This window comes from Oncorhynchus tshawytscha, linkage group LG09 (genome assembly GCF_018296145.1).
Source record: "Oncorhynchus tshawytscha isolate Ot180627B linkage group LG09, Otsh_v2.0, whole genome shotgun sequence".
NCBI classification, from domain to species: domain Eukaryota; kingdom Metazoa; phylum Chordata; class Actinopteri; order Salmoniformes; family Salmonidae; genus Oncorhynchus; species Oncorhynchus tshawytscha.
The window spans coordinates 67,344,910-67,366,784 of record NC_056437.1 but is presented as its reverse complement, the minus strand read 5'-3'; the positions used below and the strand labels follow the sequence as shown (position 1 = coordinate 67,366,784).

General features: G+C 43.5%; 2 protein-coding genes across 5 annotated transcripts in view; one reads left to right on the top strand and one right to left on the bottom strand.

Annotated features, from left to right (window-relative positions):
• The window catches only part of LOC112258472 (parvalbumin-7), a 50,147-nt gene extending 46,282 nt beyond the window's left edge, over positions 1-3,865 (top strand). For both annotated transcript variants that reach the window (XM_042327298.1, XM_042327297.1), the window contains exons 2-5: positions 996-1,064; positions 2,678-2,810; positions 3,058-3,167; positions 3,291-3,865. In XM_042327298.1, the coding sequence (XP_042183232.1) occupies positions 1,004-1,064; positions 2,678-2,810; positions 3,058-3,167; positions 3,291-3,316 (330 nt within the window). In that variant the 5' untranslated portion in view covers positions 996-1,003 and the 3' untranslated portion in view covers positions 3,317-3,865. The remainder of the gene's footprint in view (positions 1-995; positions 1,065-2,677; positions 2,811-3,057; positions 3,168-3,290) is intronic.
• Positions 3,866-5,240: 1,375 nt separating this feature from the next.
• On the bottom strand, positions 5,241-21,303 carry baiap2l2a (BAR/IMD domain containing adaptor protein 2 like 2a). Of its 3 annotated transcripts, none has more exons than XM_024432862.2 (14): positions 21,105-21,303; positions 20,708-20,783; positions 19,937-20,023; positions 14,648-14,709; positions 14,269-14,340; positions 13,504-13,584; positions 12,969-13,094; positions 12,306-12,495; positions 11,847-12,066; positions 11,514-11,579; positions 11,194-11,362; positions 10,597-10,640; positions 7,905-8,003; positions 5,241-5,435 (listed from the first exon to the last, which is right to left on the bottom strand). In XM_024432862.2, the coding sequence occupies exons 1-13, from the start codon at positions 21,156-21,158 to the stop codon at positions 7,925-7,927; spliced, it is 1,326 nt and encodes a 441-aa protein (XP_024288630.1). In that variant the 5' UTR covers positions 21,159-21,303; the 3' UTR covers positions 5,241-5,435; positions 7,905-7,924. The 3 variants fall into 3 exon arrangements, with proteins under 3 accessions (XP_024288630.1, XP_024288632.1, XP_024288631.1); XM_024432864.2 differs by having other exon boundaries at positions 11,194-11,347; XM_024432863.2 differs by having other exon boundaries at positions 11,194-11,359; positions 21,105-21,302.
• Between the last annotated feature and the right edge of the window lie 572 nt (positions 21,304-21,875).

Sequence of the window (21,875 nt, the reverse complement as noted above, 5' to 3'; positions counted from 1 at the left end):
TTCTGAACGAGCCAGAGGCAACGCATTTCAGTTTTTTAGGACTACAAGCTGGCGAGCTTGTACTATATATGTCTAGCTGGGCCTTTTTGCTCACTCCCATGAGCCTTTGCTTCAGCTGTGCCTTAGGGAAATATCTTAGAGCACCCTACTTGGCCCTGCGGTCCTGACGTCCTGGAGTAGGGCCACCCCTCGGGGGCCATTGCAGACATAAACTAATCCAAAAATAGACTATAAATTGCCTCGCACGATATCATAGCATGGCCACCACACAGCAACCATACCTCAACCCACTAATCCATTCCTCAATAACCCCTTAGTCAACACCACTCACTCCCCAGCTCTCCTCTCCTCGGAGACAGATGGGCACTGGGGTAGGAAGGGTAAGGTGATATGTTTATAAGTAAGAAGCAATTGACTTCAGTGGCACACAGAGTTGGACACACTGCTCGCCTTTCAAAGTGTGAGACAGAAGGAGCCCCCGGCCCACACTATAGCTCTACACAGCTCCAACTCTGCGGTATGTCCAACGGCCTCCTAGCTCCACAGCTCTTGTTCTTGTTCTATGGTATGTCCGACACAGCACAAGGCACAGATCCTATGGCACTAACCTTGCTGAGTAGACGCCTGGAGACCAGCCATTTTTCTCTTATAATAACCCCAGCCCCCTCCCAAAACACACACACACACACACACACACACACACACACACACACACACACACACACACACACACACACACACACACACACACACACACACACAGTCACACACTAAATGGAGAACTGAGCACCTCCACCCCCTCCAGTTTATCCTCCTCCCTCCTTTCTAATTTGTTCTCTCAATATCTCGCTCTCGCCCTGATTTCTTGCTCTAGTTCACAAGTCTCAGCAGTGTAATATGAGAATGTCTCTCTCTGTTCCCTTTGCTCTCATATACCCTTGTGTTTAACTTGGTTCCCCCTTTTCTTCCCCCCTCCCCTCCCCTTGACGTTCCAGTTGCAGAGATGGCGATGAACAGCATTCTCAACGCTGCCGATATCAAGAAAGCCCTAGACGCATTCGCAGGTGACCAAACACCTTTTACTCCATTTTATTTTCTTACATCACATTTAGGAACAGTTTCCCAGACATCCATTAAACCTAGTCCAGGACTAAGAAGCATTCTCAATGAAGATTCTCCATTGAAAGTTGTCCTGTTGTTGTCCAGGACTAGGCCTTAATCTGTGTGTGGGAAACCATCCCACAATGTGTAAACAAGAAAATACTGAATAGAGGCAAAATAAATGCCTAATTATACTTAGTAAAGGTCAAATTAATTTGTTGTATTGCACGTTAGTGGCTAATATGTGCTCTATACTAAAGTGTTAACAGGAGGAGCTCCTTGGTCAAACATACACATTGTACGTGTCCCAAATGGCACCTTATTCCCTATAGTGCCCTCCTATATAGGAAGTAGGGTCCCATTTGGGATCAACACATTTTCACATAATTATGATACTGTAATAGCACATCATATCAGACATAATTATGACAGTGTAATAACTGATATTGTGTAACACATCTGCCAGAAGATGCCAGCTAGTCCTGGTGTTGGCACAGTCCTCTAACCTATAGAATTGATATGACCACTGGCACAACAGAATCCACACACGCACATACACGATGATACAACGTTTGTCTGAGTGTAACAATAGTCATTTCTTAATGATTGTTTAGCATTAACGTTTAGCCTCTGGAGTGCTGTGTCCAGGCAGCCAACCATGCTGTTTTTTGTGTTTTGTGTGAGTGTGTGCGTGTGCAAGCATCCGTGCGTGCGTGCCTGTCTCAAATCAAAGTTTATTTGTCACGTGCACCGAATACAACAGGTGTAGTAGACCTTACAGTGAAATTCTTACTTACAGGCTCTAACAAATTGTGCAAAAAAGGTGTTAGGTGAACAGTAGGTAAGTAAAGAAATAAAACAACAGTAAAAAGACAGCCTATATACAGTAGCGAGGCTATATACAGTAGCGAGGCTATATACAGTAGCGAGGCTATATACAGTAGCGAGGCTATAAAATAGCGAGGCTACATACAGACACCGGTTAGTCAGGCTGATTGAGGTAGTATGTACATGTAGATATGGTTAAAAAGTGACTATGCATATATGATGGACAGAGAGTAGCAGTAGAGTAATAGAGGGGTTGGCGGGTGGTGGGTGGTGGGACACAATGCAGATAGCCCGGTTAGCCAATGTGCGGGAGCACTGGTTGGTTGGCCCAATTGAGGTAGTATGTACATGAATGTATAGTTAAAGTGACTTATGTATATATGATAAACAGAGAGTAGCTGCAGCGTAAAAGAGGGTTTGGGGGGACACACACAATGCAAATAGTCCGGGTAGCCATTTGATTACCTGTTCAGGAGTCTTATGGCTTGGGGGTAAAAACTGTTGAGAAGCCTTTTTGTCCTAGACTTGGCACTCTGGTACCACTTGCCATGCGGTCTGTCTGCGTGCATGCGTGCCTGTCGCGTGTGTGCATATGTATGTGTGTGCCTGCCTCCATTTGTGTCTGTACTCTGTACTCTGTGTGTGTGTGTGTGTGTGTGTGTGTGTGTGTGTGTGTGTGTGTGTGTGTGTGTGTGTGTGCGCACATGCGTGTGTGTTCACTAAACTGTGTGTGTATTATGCCGTGCAGCGGCTGACTCGTTTGACCATAAGAAGTTCTTTGAGATGGTGGGTCTGAAGGCCAAGTCAGCTGAGGATGTGAAGAAAGCCTTCCTGGTGCTGGATGCTGATGCCAGCGGATTCATAGAGGAGGAGGAGCTCAAGTAAGAGACACACACAACCAGAAAGACACAGACAGAGAGACACACACACACCGACACTTTGACTAACTACACCTTCATTTATTAAATAATACACAGTGCGTGGTGACTATCCAGTGACCACGGGACATGCATCCACATCCCATATCCACAAACAAACACTCACGTTTAACTGTTTAGGCCGCAGAGCATTCCTAGTTGTTGTACTGTCTCTATTCAAATCTCTCTGCCATCCTCCTGTTGTCCATAGGTTCGTACTGAAGGGATTTGCCTCAGACGGCAGGGACCTTACCGACAAAGAAACCAAAGCGTTCTTAAACGAAGCCGACAAGGACGGAGACGGCATGATCGGCATCGACGGTAAGTAAACTATTTCTCTGACCGACGGACACATATACTCACCTGTGTCATCATAGTGTCATCTGATTTTCCACAGACTCCACAGAGTGCTCTAACCTCTTGTCTCTCCCTGTTCTCTTTCAGAGTTCGTTGCCCTGGTGCACGAGTAATAGACACATCCCTAAACCGACTAGCGCTCCACCACCCGGCCCCCGATATTCCCTCTCTCCCAGTCTGCAGCCCCCCCCCACCCCCACCTCATCCCTCCACCTGCCCTCACTGACACCCAGCTCTCTCCCACTCAAGCGCACTACTACTACTACTGCACTGGAGGAATGGGGTCGTGGCTCCCGCCCCCACCCCGCTAACTTACCCCTCTCCACCACTCCCACCCACAACCTATTTATTTTTTCCTTTTTATACAAAACGTATGTGTTTCTGTTTATGTATAGTTATCAGACCGCCTGGAAGGCCAATAACCTCAAGTTAAAATAATAATGTAGATATTTCAAAATGAGAGAAAGTCATTTTACTTCACCCCGCTTTTACTCTGTCCCGCTTCCCCCACTCTTTATCTGTCCATCTCTATTTCAACTTTCTGGCACTGCTCCTTTCCTTTCCTCCCCTCTCTCCTTTGGTAATGAGCTGTTGTAAAAACACACCAAAAGATGAAGCTGTGAACGAACAAACTAAAATAAATTTTAAAAATGCCTCAAGAACAACTGACTCACTCTGAATGCTTCCTCTGTTTGTCTCCATTTCTTCTCAGATTGGTATTGCTGAGTGATTAGTGCTTTTTGGAGGTCGGTTCAGTTTTGGTTTGATTACAAAAAAAGTAATTAAGGTTTTCGATTTCGAGTTTCAATAATATATTTAGCTTGTTACTGCAGTGGGCTAAATCAGAGTCACACAGAGTGTTGGTTAAACAAATCTACTTTGAAACAAAAGTATACCTCTCATTCACATGTTTATGGGCTTCAAAAAATAAGACACCTGTACCATGTCAGATATAGGAGTTGAAATGTGTTCAATTTTGAGTTTGCTTCCCAATATTACATCACAGACGATAGAAATATAGCAAAACCGTTTGACATAGATTTTCGGCAGCTTCTTAAAAAGGATGTTAATTAATTGTGAAATTAGAAAAACTATTAATAACATTCCACCAACGAGGCCACTAGACGGGCAATTTTTGTCCTTTGACTACAACAATTTAAATGATTTTAAAGCTTTTTAATGGAAATTATAAACCAAAAATAGTGAACATTATACTGTCAAAACATTTCAAATATTCCATTGTCTCCATCAAGGTTCACATTGGGTAGACATCCATTGAAAAGTAGAAAATTACTATCATAATGATAACATATTTCAGTTGTGTACATTACTTCATTTTTATCTGATGTCTTTATCATTTTTCATTCCTTAAAGTCATCATCTCATCTCTGCTCAAGTAGTAGCAGCCAGCCCGACCCACCATCTAACGTTACAGTATTTCTGTGCTTCATATACCGTACTGTCTTTAGTCATCCTATTTAGCTAGGCTAGCCTGTCTAATAATGTCACAGAGCCGTCTGTTAAAAAACATTTTTACTAGCTCTTCAAACAAGGTAAGGCATACTTTCACAAATTGTCTCTGTCCCTCTCATCGTTGTGTTCTGTACATTCCTATCATGCGGTCTATTTTGGTCTGTGTGTGTCTTATCTAACATCCAAGCCGGGAAGTACAGGCGCAATGGATTATGGTCATTGTAGTTAATCACCAAATTTTTGTGCTGAATTAGGTTTAATTATTGGCTTAATACTACAGCCAAGCGTCCCACATAGTTCTTGACTTGATTTTGCTCGTGAATTATTGGATTTCTCTCTACAGAAACGGCGCGTTGGGCTCACAAAAAAAGAAGAAGAACTAAATGAAATTCAAATAAATGAACCGACATCGGTTAATTGGTTGTTCAATACATTTCAGTTAATCGCTCAGCACTACCGATTGGCCCTCGATAACTAGAAAAGAAATGTGTCAAATATCAACAGCAACTAAAAAACAGAATCAGAGGATGTATTTCTGTCTGATTAAAGGAATTGGAAACAATGTGAAAAGCAGCTACCATTTTTATTTTAGCAGTAAAGTCAAAAGTCATTGTTTTGTTGGAGCTCAACACTCTCACATGTCAGCCATTCACATAGCTGAGTACACACTAAGGGTCATTTAGGTTAAGTATTCCCATTGGTGGATTAGAATTGACAAACCCGGGGTTCTTCACTAGAGTAGTAGGCCACCCTTACTGCCTGCATGAGCAAAAAAAACACACAAATCTCATTGTACATTTACTAAAAGGCACTGGACCAAACAGCACTGTTAAGTTAAGCACTAAAACTCACTTGTCATAACAATCTACCTGCATGGCATTCCTAAGAGAAAGATTAGCTAACTGTGGTTCACTGTAGTTTAGCATCAAAGTGAAGTATTGGTTTAAATTGGCATATTGTTACTGTACAAGCAAAACTAAACAAAAGTGCTACTTGAAGAAAACAATGCAAAAGGCTTTGATAAAAACAACTACTTCTACCACGATATTTCCTGTACCTGACATGTACAGTTGAAGTCGGAAGTTTACATACACCTTAGCCAAATACACTTAAACTCAGTTTTACACAATTCCTGACATTGAATCTAGTAAAAATTCCCTGTCAGTTAGGATCACCACTTTATTATGAGAATGTGAAATGTCAGAATAATAGTAGAGAGAAGGATTTCAGCTTTCATTTCTTTCATCACATTCCCAGTCGGTCAGAAGTTTACATGCACTCAATTAGTACTTGGTAGCATTGCCTTTAAATTGTTAACTTGGGTAAAACGTTTCGGGCAGCCTTCCACAAGCTTGGGTGAATTTTTGTCCATTCCTCCTGACAGAGCTGGTGTAATGGAATCAGGTTTATTGGCCTCCTTGCTCACACATGCTTTTTCAGTTCTGCCCACAAATGTTCTATAGGATTGAGGCCAGGCCTTTGTGATGGCCACTCCAACACCTTGACTTTTTGCCCTTAACTACTCTTACCACTTGGGAGGCGGCCCGTCAGGAAGACCAGGACCCAGTTGCAGAGGGAGGTGTTTAGTCCCAGGGTCCTTAGCTTATTGATGAGCTTTAAGCCATTCTGCCACAAATTTGGAGGTATGCTTGAGGTCATTGCCCATTTGGAAGACCCATTTGCGACCAAGCTTTAACTTCCTGACTGATGTCTTGAGATGTTGCTTCAATATATCCACATCATTTTCCTACCTCATGATGCCATCTATTTTGTGAAGTGCAACAGTCCCTCCTGCAGCAAAGCCCCCCCACAACATAATGCTGCCACCCCCGTACTTCACGGTTGGGATGGTGTTTTTCGTCTTGTAAGCCTCCCCCTATTTCCTCCAAACATAACAATCGTCATTATGGCCAAACAGCTCTATTTTTCTTTCATCGGACCAGCGGACATTTCTCCAAAAAGTACGATCTTTGTCCCCATGTGCAGATGCAAACCGTAGTCTGGCTTTTTTATGGCAGTTTTGGAGCAGTGGCTTCTTCCTCGCTGAGCGGCCTTTCAGGTTATATAGGACTCGTTTTACTTTGGATATAGATACTTTTGTACCTGTTTCCTCCAGCATCTTCACAAGGTCCTTTGCTGGTGTTCTGGGATTGATTTACACTTTTCCCACCAAATTACGTCCATCTCTAGGAGACATAACGCGTCTTCTTCCTGAGCAGTATGACAGCTGTGTGGTCGCATGGTGTTTATACTTGCTTACTATTGTTTGTACAGATGAACGTGGTACCTTCAGGCATTTGGAAATTGCTCCCAAGGATGAACCAGACATGTGGAGGTCTATAATTTTTTTATGAGGTCTTGGCTGATTTCTTTTGATTTTCCCATGATGTCAAGCAAAGAGGCACTGAGTTTGAAGGTAGGCCTTGAAATACATCCACACCTCCAATTGACTCAAATTATGTCAATTAGCCTATCAGAAGCTTCTAAAGCCATGACATTATTTTCTGTAATGTTCCAAGCTGTTTAAAGGCACAGTCAACTTAGTGTATGTAAACTTCTGACCCACTGGAATTGTGAAAATGAATTATAAGTGAAATAATCTGTCTGTAAACAATTGTTGGAATAAATACTTACCAACTTGCCAAAACTATAGTTTATTAACAAGAAATTTGTGGAGTGGTTGAAAAACAAGTTGTAATAACTCCAACATAAGTGTATGTAAACTTCCGACTTCAACTGTATATGAAGTCAGAAAATATTCCTGATTCTGAAGGAAAGTGCATAAATGAGTGCCCTCAAAGATTTGTCTCGCTAATTAAATAAAAAGTATTAATGCACTTGCGAGGTCAATCAGTGCACCAAGCATCTGTTAGGGTTTCTGGCATCTTACATTGCCCGCCAAACTTCCTTTATCACTGTAGTCATCTGATAAACTCCATCACATTTTTAAATAACCAACTGGACAAGATTGGTATTAGGGGCTGCTTTGAGAAAGCGTGGGGCAGTTTTAAGACAGTTTTCAACAGTTTGGGAGGATTTGGAGCAGTTTTACGGCATCAACATTTCAGACACCTGTAAGATCTCACAACGCCTGGATAGGTATGAATTTAACATATCAGTGAATCATATGATATAGCAGTCGACTGCACAGTTGATAATGCGGAATGAAACCATTTGTTGATGCAATGCAATGACTGAAATGTAGTCGAACTGGAATGCGCCCAATACCTCCCAAGGGCGTGACCTCTTCACCGACGGAGCCGTGGAGCAGATCTGTCATCGGTGGACGTGGGCTTCAGCTTGACAGTGGCGAAAGGGTTGGTGCCCCTATACAACAAAGACAGTGAGAGAACAGAGATATGGTAGCTCACGCATTATGTTTTAACGAGCCTGAAAGAAAACCGAAACTCACACATAGCTTGTTAACCAGCATAAATAGTCCAGAATGATGATTTCCCATGAAATAATCAAGTTGTCATTTATTTGGATGAACAGTGTACAGCAGCACTAACCCAACGCACACGGCGCCTCTCCAAAACTAACTGACTAAGCATGACCCAGCCTCATCACATACAGTAACTAATTTGCATAACATTGTGTGATATGCTGAGAGCCATTTGAACGTGTGCGCAGATTACAATATCCCCAACAAGCTCCCACAGTCTCACTTGCAGAACTAGACATTTTTCCACGTTCTCCAAATGTCCAATTTTGAAGTTGCTCCTGCTGCTTTGCATCGTTCCATTTCTCAAAACGTCACATTTCAAAGTTAAGGGATGCGTTTAGCCACTCATTCCAAAGGTTAAGGTTTGGGATAGGGTTAAACATTACGTTTAGGCACTCATTCTGAATGGTTAAAGCCGGGAAGAAAAGGGAAAAAAAAAGCAATTGCTACATCCATTTTTGGACTTGTACATTTATGACATGTACCCATTGATTCTTGAAGAATAGAACTCAGAAATGCCTCGGAAGCTTTTGTTCGACGGTCGTACCCCAATAGAACTTAAAATATCAGCTTGTTTTGCTCAACATTTTGTAAACAAAGAAAATGTCAACATGGTTAAAAACTCTCATTTTCATATCATGGATGGTCAGTCAGTGATTGCATTTCTCCAGCCCCATCCCTCAGCTTTTTACCCAACCAGTGGCAGAGAGTGCCCTTTGTTGTTGTTTCTACTGCTGATTGCAGCTTTAAGGTGAGGGTTAAGGTGTTGGATAGGTTATAAACAGTGCCTTCGGAAAGTATACAGACCCCTTGACTTTTTCCACATTTTGTTACATTACGTGAATCCATACTCTAGAATGAATTAAGTAAATAAAAACATACTCAGTAATCTACAAACAATACCCCATAATGACAAAGCAAAAACTGGTTTTAAGAAATTCAATTGATTGGACATGACTTGGAAAGGCACGCACCTGTTTAAATAAGGTCCCACAGTTGACAGTGCATGTCAGAGCAAAAAACAAAATAATTGTCCTTACAGAGCCGAGACAGGATTGTGTCGAGGCACAGATCTGGGGAAGGGTACCAAACCATTTCTGCAGCATTGAGGTCCCAAGAACACAGTGGCCTCCATCATTCTTAAGTCGAAGAAGTTTGGAACCACCAAGACTCTTCCTAGAGCTGGCCGCCCGGCCAAACTGAGCAATCGGGGGAGAAGGGCCTTGGTCAGGGAGGTGACCCGATGGTCACTCTGACAGAGCTCTAGAGTTCTTCTGTGGAGATGGGAGAACCTTACAGAAGGACAACCATCTCTGCAGCATTAAATCAAACAGGCATTTATGGTAGTGGCCAGACAGAAGCCACTCCTCAGTAAAAGGCACATGACAGCCCGCTTGCAATTTGCCAAATGGCACCTAATGACTCTCAGACCAAGAGAAACAAGATTTTCGGGTCTGATGAAACCAAGATTGAACTTTGTTACGTCTGGAGGAATCCTAGCATCATCCCTACGGTGAAGCATGGTGGTGGCAGAATCATGCTGTGGGGATGTTTTTCAGCAGCAGGGAGTGGAGATTAGTCAGGGTCGAGGCAAAGATGAATGGAGCAAAGTACAGAGAGATCCTTGATGAAAACTCGCTCCGGAGATCAGACCGGGGCAGAGATTTACCTTCCAACAGGACAACCCTAAGCAGGACGATCCTAAGCACACAGCCAAGTCAACGCAGGAGTGGTTTCGGGACAAGTCTCTAAATGTCCTTGAGTGGCCCAGCCAGAGCCCGGACTTAACCCAGATCGAACATCTCTGAAGAGACCTGAAAATAGCTGTGCAGCAACAAACCCCTTTCAACCTGACAGAGCTTAAGAGGATCTGCAGAGAAGAATGGGAGAAGCTCCCCAAATACAGATGTGCCAAGCTTGTAGCATCATATCCAAGAAGACTCAAGGCTGTAATTGCTGCCAAAGGTGCTTCAACAAAGTACTGAGTAAAGGGTCTGAATACTTATGTAAGTTTTATTTTTTAATTATTTTTTTATAAGCAAAAATTTTTTTTTAACTGTTTTTGCTTTTTCATTATGGGGTATTGTGTGTAGATTGATGAGGGAAAAAACTATTTAATCAATTTTAGAATAAGGCTATAACCTAGCAAAATGTGGAAAAAGTTAAGGGGTCTGAATACTTTCCGAAAGTACTCTGTATAAAAAAAAGTGTCCACAACTGGGATCGAACACACAACCTTCTGACCCAGAATCATGGGATTTACACACAGGCACCACGCCCTAGCAAAACCCAAGCCTACTTGATGGTAATAGCGTTCACTGTTGCCCCTAGTTGCCGGTTTTGATGGCATTTCCCTCGGGACATGGATAAACATCCAATTTCGACGTCAATCTTGGACGATCTCTCTAGATATCACTTCTTAGTAATGAATAAACACAAATAGGACTGATGAGAACTGCAATGGCTGTTCCTTACTTTGGAAAGAGGTTTGGCCCAGGTCCACCATGACGCTCTCCTCTCTGCAGGGGGAGGAAAGAACACAACTTTAAAAGGTGTCTTTTCCAACCCATGCAAACATGTTTACATATAGAGCTGTAACCCAGAGAGGGGGGCAGAGCATCTACGGGTGTGCAATCCACACCATGCAAAGATCCAACACCATGCAAACACACACACACAAACAGACACACACACTCCTCACCCCCCTACACTGTCAGCAGCTGGAGCTCCCCCCTTGCATCCACCAGAAGGAGGGCTGTGGCGTCATAGAGAACAGCACATTGCCACAGTGCCCCTGCTGGCCGGAGGACAAACATGCCGCCGATTTTAAAAACTAATTTTCATTAAACCTTTTCCGCTTTAACTCCATTCTAACTAGCTTTGAATGACTTTCACTCAGAGACTTTCCTCAGACTATCATGTTGACAATAACAAACCAACATTGATTTGTTAGAAACACCACATTAGTGTCGTACAGCAGGCTCACCATAGCGTAAACAGTGTAAAGACTAGATTTTAAGAACTTCATGGCCAAAATCGATCCTCAGTGATCATTCACCCAGGCAGCATTACCTTATTGTCAGAGTGAGACTCCGCCCTTCTATCCATGCTGGGTGTGATTGGACGCATCTCTGTCTGTCTATTGGGTGGAGGCGGCGGGGGCGGGGGTCTACCGTGGCTCCTGCCTCCTGATTGGTCCAGCAGGTTGTCCATACTGTGGGCGCTCCTAAGGGTGGAGCTACTGAAGGGTCAATGGTCACCAAAAGTCAAAACAGCATTAGCAACTCATTAGCAACTATCTCTTAAAGGGATCATTTACCCAAATTTCCCCTCAAGTGAAATTATTATTTGCTTATTTGCTTGAACTGTCCCTTTAAGAGCTAGTGGATCACCTGGAGCCAGTTGATCTAGGGGCCTCCTCCAGTGTCCCCACATAGGCAGCTGGGAACCAGCCCTGGCTGTGGGGGGAAGCAGAGAAGAGATACATTTCTAGGAGTTTCTATGAAGGACAGAGAGCTATGGCATGCTAGCATTCAGCACGTCATAAGCAAGTAGGCTAAAAAATATATATTACATTTTTCATTTTCTGGTTCATATCCCAAAGACTACAGTATCAAGTGGAGTATCTCTTGAACAGATTTAAGTTGTCCTTATACAATGTTGTTCTGTGAGGGCAGCTCTGCCTCAAAGGCAGGAGCATTTCTCTCTACCTCCCTCTCCCTCACCGTGAGCTGCTCTCTGCCCGGCCGTAGAGCCAGCCGTTACGGGGCTCCTGCACCAGCACGCTCACCACCTCCCCCCGGGAGAAGGGCAGCAGGGTGGGGTTGCTGGAGTTAGCAGGGTGGGATACCAGAGCTCTCATAGGTCTCCCTCCTCCACCTCCACCCAGACCTAGGGACTCGCCAAATGAGCTGGAGCGGGAACGGATGTTCTGGGGTGATGGGCCTGTGGGGAGGGGGGCATGGATGTGTGAACATCAGAGGGCCAGGAAGGCAAGTCATAGGAGAGGAAAAACACCTGAACACTATGGGTATGGCATGTACATAATAGTTATCCAGATAGACTTAACCTGTTTTAGCATGGACATTGCCATTGATGGCTTCCACCAAAGTAGTCAACTGGGCACGAAGATGAGTACTCTATCTAACACTATAGGTTTGGTATACAGTATATCATGCCCCCACCTCTGGAGGGCACTCTTCCCAGAGGCTGCTCCTCTTTGCCTGACCATTGGCTCCCCCTGTCCTCCTCCCTCGTTCTGGATGTGTTGTCCTGGTCCAGGTGAGAGGGGTTCCGGGATCCAGGTCGTCTGGTGGCGTTGACCTGGTCTCTCCATCCATCAGCTATCTGCTGTAGGCCTCCCCCTGCCCCTGTCTGGCTCATCGAACACACACACATTGCATTACTTTCATTCACCTTGTTTATTCATTGGCTTTCATCTAGGTCAGGAAACTCACTCTCTTCTCTCTTACTTACCACTCTCTCTCAAAAAAAATAAAAACTGAAAGCAACACACTAGGTGGAGCCTCTACTTATTCATTCCCTTCAAATCCACAAATTGGAGATTTGGAAATGGAAAAGGCCAGGAGCAGGTGGTCATATTGCAAACCAGCCACGGTTCTTTCTATGATGAATGTGGTTTATGGGTCGTCCTCTGTAGCTCAGTTGGTAGAGCATGGCACTTGCAATGCCAGGATAGTGGGTTTGCTTCCCGGGACCATCCATATGTAAAATGTATACATCCCTTACTGTAAGTCGGTTTGGATAAAAGTGTCTGCTAAATGGTTTATATTATTGAGTGTGTATGATTAAATTAGACTGTAGTACAATGAACTAAGCTACACTACCTTGTTCATGAGGTAGATGATGGACTGAGTGAGACCACAGTGTTTCTCAGCCAGGAAACGGTATCGCCTTTCTTCCTCCATCAGAGCCTCGCGCTGACTCTCCCTCAGGAAGTGAATGTACTCATCCTGTGAGCACACATGCAATGTGTAAATATAGAACTTCCTCTGACACAGACACGCACTGTGTAAATACTCTTTATTTTATTTTACTCATACTCTTTATCTGACACACACACACACCAGTGGAGGCTGTTGAGGGGAGGACAGCTCATAATAATGGGCGGAACTGAGCAAATGGAATGGCATCAAACACATGGAAACCATGTGTTTGATACCATTCCACCTGTTACGCTCAAGCCATTACCATGAGCCCGTCCTCCCCAATTAAGATGCCACCAACCTCCTTTCTCTCTCTCACACACACACACACACACACACACACACACACACACACACACACACACACACACACACACACACACACACACACACACACACACACACACACACACACACACACACACACATGATTGACCTGGTGAGCCCCTCTCCTCAGCTGCCTCTCCAAAGATATGGCCTGGCTCTGTACCTCCATCTCATATCGCCTCCTGCTGCCCTGGAGGACACATTACATCAATGCCAGATACATTTACACTGAGTGTACAAAACATTAGGAACACCAGCTCTTTACATTACATAGACTGATCAGGTGAATCCAGGTGAAAGCTATGATCCCTTATTGATCTCACCTGTTAAATACACTTCAATAAGACAGGTTAAAGAAGGATTTTTAAGCCTTAAAACAGTTGAGAGCTGAATTTTGTGCCATTTAAGTGCCCTTGCCAGACACACCAGTTTGAGTGTGTCAATAACTGCAACGCTGCTGGGTTTTTCACGCTCAACAGTTTCCCGCATCAAGAATGGTCCACCACCCAAAGGACATCTGTGGGAAGCATTGGAGTCAACATCGGCCAGCATCCCTGTGGAATGCTTTCCATGCCCCCAACAAATTGAGTCTGTTCTGAGGGCTAAAGGGGGTACAATTCAATATTAGGAAGGTGTTCCTAATGTTGTGTACACTCAGTGTATACATAATAACACCACCATAGTCTTTATGTAAAAGTATCAGTAAGGATCAAACAGGAATGGTCCGGGCACTGCCCACTACTTCTGTACTACTTTTGTACATTCGGATTCTGTCTGTGTGCCAGTCCATGATCTTTACTACACTACTTCTGTACTGTCAACACAAGGGGGTACAGTATGTGAAAGGGGTATGTGAAGGAGAGTGGCTACTCACTGCTATGTAGTCCTTATCCAGTCTGACATTGTTGTTCATCTCCTGTAGCACCTCCGTGTGGAACCAGCGGAACTAGAGCAACACAGAGAATGGTTATTATGATCACAGTAGTTGAAACACCACTGGTAAGCCAAACAATCACATCTCAAATTGTCAGATTATAGAGTCAACTGTGATGTTACACCATCTGGTAAAATATACAGTAAAATATATTAATAAGTGGGTTGCTTAGTAGCGAGTTGTTTTGACAGGTGTATAACTACAACCCCAGGTACAATTGCAATACACTCGTAATTCTTCCTTTTGAATTCTAATACAGTAAAAGAACTAGTGCAGTGCCACTGTTCTACTGTTTGATGAGGAGTGTAAAGTAACCTACTATTCCTTCCAGTTCAGTGGTGAGACGCTTCTGGTTCTCTGAAATCTGAATCAGAACATCTCCTGTGAGACACAATGAGAAATTATTATCATAGGCAGACATTGACACACACACACACACACACACACACACACACACACACACACACACACACACACACACACACACACACACACACACACACACACACACACACACACACACACACACACACACACACACACACACATCCCAGAAAAAAAGACAGTGTCAAAACACGCATACAGTCCTACCCCGCCACCCCCCATACACACACACTGAATGAGAGCCTGCTTTTATCATCTTTAACAACATCCCAAGGCGCATCTCTCTGACTACACTGTAAGACACTTCTGTAATTTCAACAGTAAAAACACAGTAGATTTCACAGTAAAATATCGTAAACGAGTTTTAAAGCACATTGTAAGAGTTTGTCATTTTCACATTTGACATTTTTGTCATTTAGTAAATGCTCTTATCCAGAGCGACTTACAGTTAGTGCATTCATCCTAAAACAGCTGGGTGGGTCAACCACATATCACAGGCATAGCAAATACATTTTTCCTCAATAAAATAGATATCAGAAAAGTCAGAGGTAGAAAGATGGCCAAGGACTCTGCTGTGCTAGATTCAGGGGGACGCTGGTTCCACCATTGGGGTGCCAGAACAGAGAAGAGCTTGAACTGGGCTGAGTGGGAGCTGACCACCCGTAGGGTTGGGAAGGACAAAGGACCAGGAGGTGGCAGAAGGGATTGCTCAGGTTGGGGTGTAGGGTTTGAGTGTAACCTGAAGATAGGAAGGGGCAAGTTCCTCTTCCTGCTCCGTAAGCAAGTACCATGGTCTTGTAGTGGATGCGAGCTTCGACTGTAAGCCAGTGGAGTGTGCGGAGGAGCGGGATGACATGGGAGAACTTGGGAAGGTTAAATACCAGGCGGACTGCAGCGTTCTGTAAAAGTTGCAGGGGTTTGATGGCACAAGCCAAGCCAATAAAAACACTGTAGAATGCACAGAAACATACCTTAAATATGTTTCACAGAATACATGATGGTGCATTGTGGGAAAATGCTGTGGGCGGGGAAAGAATCTCATTAACACATTTTAAGGCATGCCTTGTAAGAAGCTCTAGTTGAGTGAGAATGTTCTGCCCCCAGAGAATACTGTAATATACAAACCTTGTCCCAAAAATGTACAGTAACTTACTGGTCAATTTCTGCCAGTAATTCACTGTTATGCTAAATACTGTATCATACTGCATTTTTGGAGCGCAAAAACTTTTTTAACACCAGTTTTTTAACACCATTAACATATTTTTTGTTGTGACTTGTAAGAGGCTCTATTTGTTGCGCCCATTAGTGAGAATGCTGTACGGATTTAACTGACATATTGTAATCAATCAATCAACTGTATTTATAAAGCCCTTTTGAAATCAGCAGATGTCACAAAGTGCTATACAGAAACCCAGCCTTAAACCCCAAACAGCATGCAAAACAGGTGAAATTTCCCAGGTTTTCCAGAAATCCCAATCCCGATTCCTGGATAACATTATCCTATTAACTCACTTGGTGAAGACCAAATTACTGGAGAGAGTTTGCTGGAGAGAGTTTGGAGAGAGTTTGCTGCACTGAAAGTAAAGGGGCTGAATAATTTTGCACGCCCAATTTTTCAGTTTTTGATTTGTTAAAAAAGTTTGAAATATCCAATAAATGTCGTTCCACTTCATGATTGTGTCCCACTTGTTGTTGATTCTTCACAAAAAAATACAGATTTATATCTTTATGTTTGAAGCCTGAAATGTGGCAAAAGGTCCCAAAGTTCAAGGGGGCCGAATACTTTCGCAAGGCACTGTAGATATGGTTGAAGTGGCTATGCATATATGATAAACAGAGTAGCAGCAGCGTAAAAAGAGTGTTTTTCATATTGCGTGTGTGTGTGTGCACGCATATTGCTTCTGTGTGTGTTCGTTGGTTCAGAATACTCCATATTGTTACGGCACTGATATTATGCCGTCTCTGTAATAATATAGGAGATCCAGGAAAGCAGATATTCGGACAGCAAGGAAGAGATGGGAGCGAGAGAGAAGAGAAGACAGGACAGAGCGAGAACACAGGAAAACATAGAGAGAGGGGAGACCAACACAATATAAACATGTCATATTGCTCTCCAGCCAGAGAAAGTAGTTCTTGCTAAACATGACCTCTCGTAAAAAGAAAGATGCCGCTTCTGACATGTCCTGTGTGTATAAACTGTTTGACCCTGTGATATATTTCCATCGCTGAAAGCAATCATACAGGCCGCGCTGACTGTCCCAGTTAGCAGCTGTGAGATATTTCAGTGCATTAACACGTCTACATACAGTTGACGTATACATGTGATATGAGTAATGTAAGATATGTAAACATAATTAAAGTGGCATTATTTAGAGTGCATTGTATAAAGTGACGAGTCATCCATTTATTAAAGTGGCCAGTGATTGGGTCTTTCTGAGTTAGTGATTGCTGTTTAGCAGTCTGATGGCCTTGAGATAGAAGCTGTTTTTGTCTCTCAGTCCCAGCTTTGATGCACCTGTACTGACCTCGCCTTCTGGATAGTAGGGTGTGAACAGGTAGTTTGCCCCCTGATGCGTTGTGCAGACTGCACCACCCTCTGGAGAGCCTTGCAGTTGAGGGCGGTGCAGTTGCCGTACCAGGTTGTGATACAGCCCAACAGGATGCTCTCGATTGTGCATCTGTAAAGGTTTGTCAGGGTTTTGGGTGACAAGGCGCTGTTGCGCCTTCTTCACCACACTGTCTGTGAGTGAATCATTTCAGTTTGTCTGTGATGTGTACGCAGAGGAACTTAAAACTTTCCAACTTCTCCACTGCTATCCCTTCAATGTGGATAGGGGGATGCTGCCTCTGCTGTTTCCCAAATCATCTCCTTTGTTTTGTTGACGTTGAGTGAGAGGTTGTTTTCCTGACACCACACTCTGAGTGCCCTCACCTCCTCCGTATAGGCTGTCTCGTCATTGTTGGTAATCAAGCCCACTGCTGTTGTGTCTGCAAACTTGATGATTGAGTTGGAGGTGTGCATGGCCACGCAGTCGTGGGTGAACAGGGACAACAGGAGGGGGCTGAGCACATACCCTTGTGGGGCCGAAGTGGCCCCTCAGAAAGTCCAGGACCCAATTGCACAGGGTGGGGTTGAGACCCAGGGCCTCCAACTTGATGAGCTTGGAGGGTAGTATGGTGTTGAATGCTGAGCTGTAGTCAATGAATATCATTCTTACATAGGTATTCCTTTTGTCCAGATGGGATAGGGCGGTGTGCAGTGTGATGGCGATTGCGTCGTCTGTGGACCTGTTGGGGCGGTATCCAAACTGAAGTGGGTCTAGGGTGGTCGGTAAGGTGGAGGTGATATGATCCTTGACGAGTCTCTCAAAGCACTTCATGATAACAGAAGTGAGTGCTACGGGGCGGTAGTCATTTAGTTCAGTTATTTTTGCCTTATTGGGTACAGGAACAACGGTAGCCATCTTGAAGCATGTGTGGACAGCAGACTGGGATAGGGAGCTATTGAATATGTCCGTAAACACACCAGCCAGCTGGTCTGCGCATGCTTTGAGGACATGGCTAGGGATGTTGTCACTATTCATGGCTTTATTATGTGTGCCGACGTCGGCAACATGGCTACAGAAAAATCGCCATGTATAAATCCAAACTGTACAAAAATGCAAACGCAACATGCAACAATTTCAAAGATTTTACTGAGTTACAGTTCATATAAGGAAATCAATTAAATTAAATGAATGTATTAGGACTTAATCCATTGATTTCACATGACTGGGAAGACAGATAATATTTTAGTCAGGCAATGTCCACATTATTCTCACATATTTTAGAATGTAATAATAATGTGAATATCAAGGCCTAAAAAATAAGTTGTTAAAGTGGTAACAGTATCATTTTTATTTTACACTTTTTGCATGGATGGGGGTTCTATATTAGGCCCTATTAAGTACAATTACATTATACAATACAATACATTATACGATTATACAATTGTATAACATTCATGTACTTATGCTGCAGTAGTTTATGTGTTGGGGGGCTAGGGTCAGTTTGTTATATCTGGAGTACTTCTCCTGTCTTATCCGGTGTCCTGTGTGAATTTAAGTATGCTCTCTCTAATTTTCTCTTTCTCTCAGAGGACCTGAGCCCTAGGACCATGCCTCAGGACTACTTGGCATGATGACTCTTTGCTGTCCCCAGTCCACCTGTCCGTGCTGCTGCTCCAGTTTCAACTGTTCTGCCTGCGGCTATGGAACCCTGACCTGTTCACCGAACGTGCTACCTGTCCCATGCCTTTTTAAACCTCAAATACAGTACATGTTTTACATTTCTTACATTGCAGGAAAGTTCTCCTTCAACAGGGTGATCAAATTAAGATCCTACATCTGTAACTCCTTTTAGCCTCAGAGTGTCTGAGTGGCTAGGTTCAGGATGGGTTAAATGAACTAAACAGGACCCACAGCCTGTTACACTCTATTATGCATACGGCTCTGTCACCTGATTCCACTGCTATAGTACAGATAACACACCCTAACAAGGGCTCCGGTTACATTATACCTCTTATTAGGGAAATGGGAAGACTGACTCTGGACCAGTTGTTATGGTTAGACTCACGTACATGTTGTCTTGTTACCTCAAAATGCATCAACATTACAGTCACGCTGATGTGGGCAAAGTTCATTTTAATGCATATTCCACTATGGGGTAAACAAATAACATAGAAATACACACCTATGCGCTCTATAACTCTGCTCTATACAAACAGGAACAGACATACTGTGTATGGCACAACAACAAAAAAACACACGCATACAGCACAACTGCTATTCAACCAAACCCAGTGTCCACCCTCTGTCACATACACACACATACACACACACACACGCCCTCGTCTAAGAAAGCTCCAGAGGTATTGTGACGGTAAAAGGAAGTATACCAATGTGCTGCCTGTCAGGTAAACTTTGCTCTGTGTGGTTCGGTGAAGGACACTGCATTGATTGGGGTAATAACCACAACCATAAACAGCACAAAGGACCCATACAGTACATCAGTCCTTCGTGTTTCTCTAGCTTTGTTCCTGCATCTCTAACCTTTCTCATATTCTTTAACTGACCTGACACACACACACACACCATACGGCAGACACATGCACATATGTAATGTACACACGCACGCACGCACACACGTGTGCACACACACACACAGTGAATGAAGAGGTTCTTACCAATAGAGCGAGACGACATGGTGTGGAAGGCCTGCTCCCCTATCTTAGCAAGGGTGCTGAAGTAAGCCTCACTGGTCACAGCTAGGGCTAAACACACACACACACACACAGAAACAAACAAGCAATTGAATTGCATATCCAGTTGATATGATTCACTTTGCTGACATGCCAGAGTTAGACTCATGCCAGTAAAAGCCCAACAAACACATGAATCTGAAAGCAGCAAATTGCAGAAAGTTTGTTTAATATGCATCGACAGATTAATCTATAATTGATTCAAATAGCTGGGCCCATCGCATATACATGTTCCATATTTCCATATCTCATTACTTTGGAGTGGAAAAGGACTGCTGCAGACAGAACATAAACTGGACAGACACATTTACATTCAGCAGTTCAACCAATAGAAACATGTGTAGGTCATATTATGTCCTATAGGTTCATCGTAATAAACATTCCCAAGTGATATGGCAGTATGGGAAACCTTATGAACTCTGTTGACAAAATGAAAAGTTATTTGTATTTATTTCCAGGTTTGTTGTGTAGAAGTGAGGAGAGGCGACAAGGAAGGGCACGACAAATGATCTCTCATTGATGAGATGATATAGTTCTGAGAAGGATCTCTAGTATAAATCAGTCATATACTTACTGTATGTATGACTCTGCTGAGAATGACTCTTTTGTCACAATGTACTCTATTTTATTTGAATGCTTCATCGTATTCAAATGCATGCCACAAAGGTCATCGGTTTCACTTCCTTTCTTTCTCACCTTGGAAAGCCTGCATGTAGCTGTTTCCCAAAGACACTAACTTCTGTAGACTTGGGTTGAACTGATCCATCAGGCTCTGTTGACACACACACAGAGACAGGGAGAGACACACACACAGAGACAGACACACACACACACAGAGAGAGAGAGAGAGAGACACACACGGTGAGACATTGAAAGGTGTGGTGCTTATCTTGAACAGTTAGCTGTATACATATATCCTGTTCATAAGTGATATTGTATTTATCCATAGAATACTGTACTGCTCACAACTATAGTGCGCCAAATTGAACAGAATATAAGAACAACAAATGTGCATTGCAGATTAGGCCTACAGGTGAAGCTTATATCTAGGGCTACGCAACAATTGTCAAGATTTCAAACCAATCTCACTCACCGCATATATGCCCAAAGTAGAGCGATGCAACTGGTCGCTGTTTTGTCCAGACATTCTGACGCTCAAAGTGTTCCCACTGGCTGCCTATGAAACATTCAATCTATTTATTTATACGTTGTGAAAATTAAGGGTGACAGTCCTGAAAGTCCCCTATCCGTATCAACGCGGATGTTCTAATTCACAGGAAACTGGGCGTGGAGCAGAACAGAACGTGTGAGTAATTGACACTGGAGCTCAGAGAGGACTGTTGTCAATTATTAATCAAGTCAAAGCTATAAACGATTCAACAACACAAAACACTCAGCGACTAGTGACCTAAGCTTTACAAAGATAGGTTATTTGTGTAACTAGGGGCCTTAAATGGCTATTTTCATTATCTCCATTACAATACCAGCATCTACATATGTGAAAAAAGTGCATTTCTAATATATAAAGTTCTACCCGATGACATCATCAAAAGTTAAAGCATTTTAAAGATAGTGATTTTCAAACACTATGGGTTTCGGATGACGTGGGAAGCAAGAAAATACAGATCCCTCTGGCTAGAAACTAGTTGCCGGTTTAGAAAATCTGTCATGCCAGCTCCCGCTCCCCCTCGAGCGCCAGGCTGCCGGCTTGTCAGGCTCCCACGCCTCAGCGGGTTTGGCAGGCTCCCATCCCGCGTCATGCCTCAGCCGGCTCGTCAGGCTTCCACGCCCCAGCCGGCCCGTCAGGCTCGCCCAGGTGGGATGCCGGGTTGCGCCCCTAGAGGGGGGGGCTACTGTAACACCT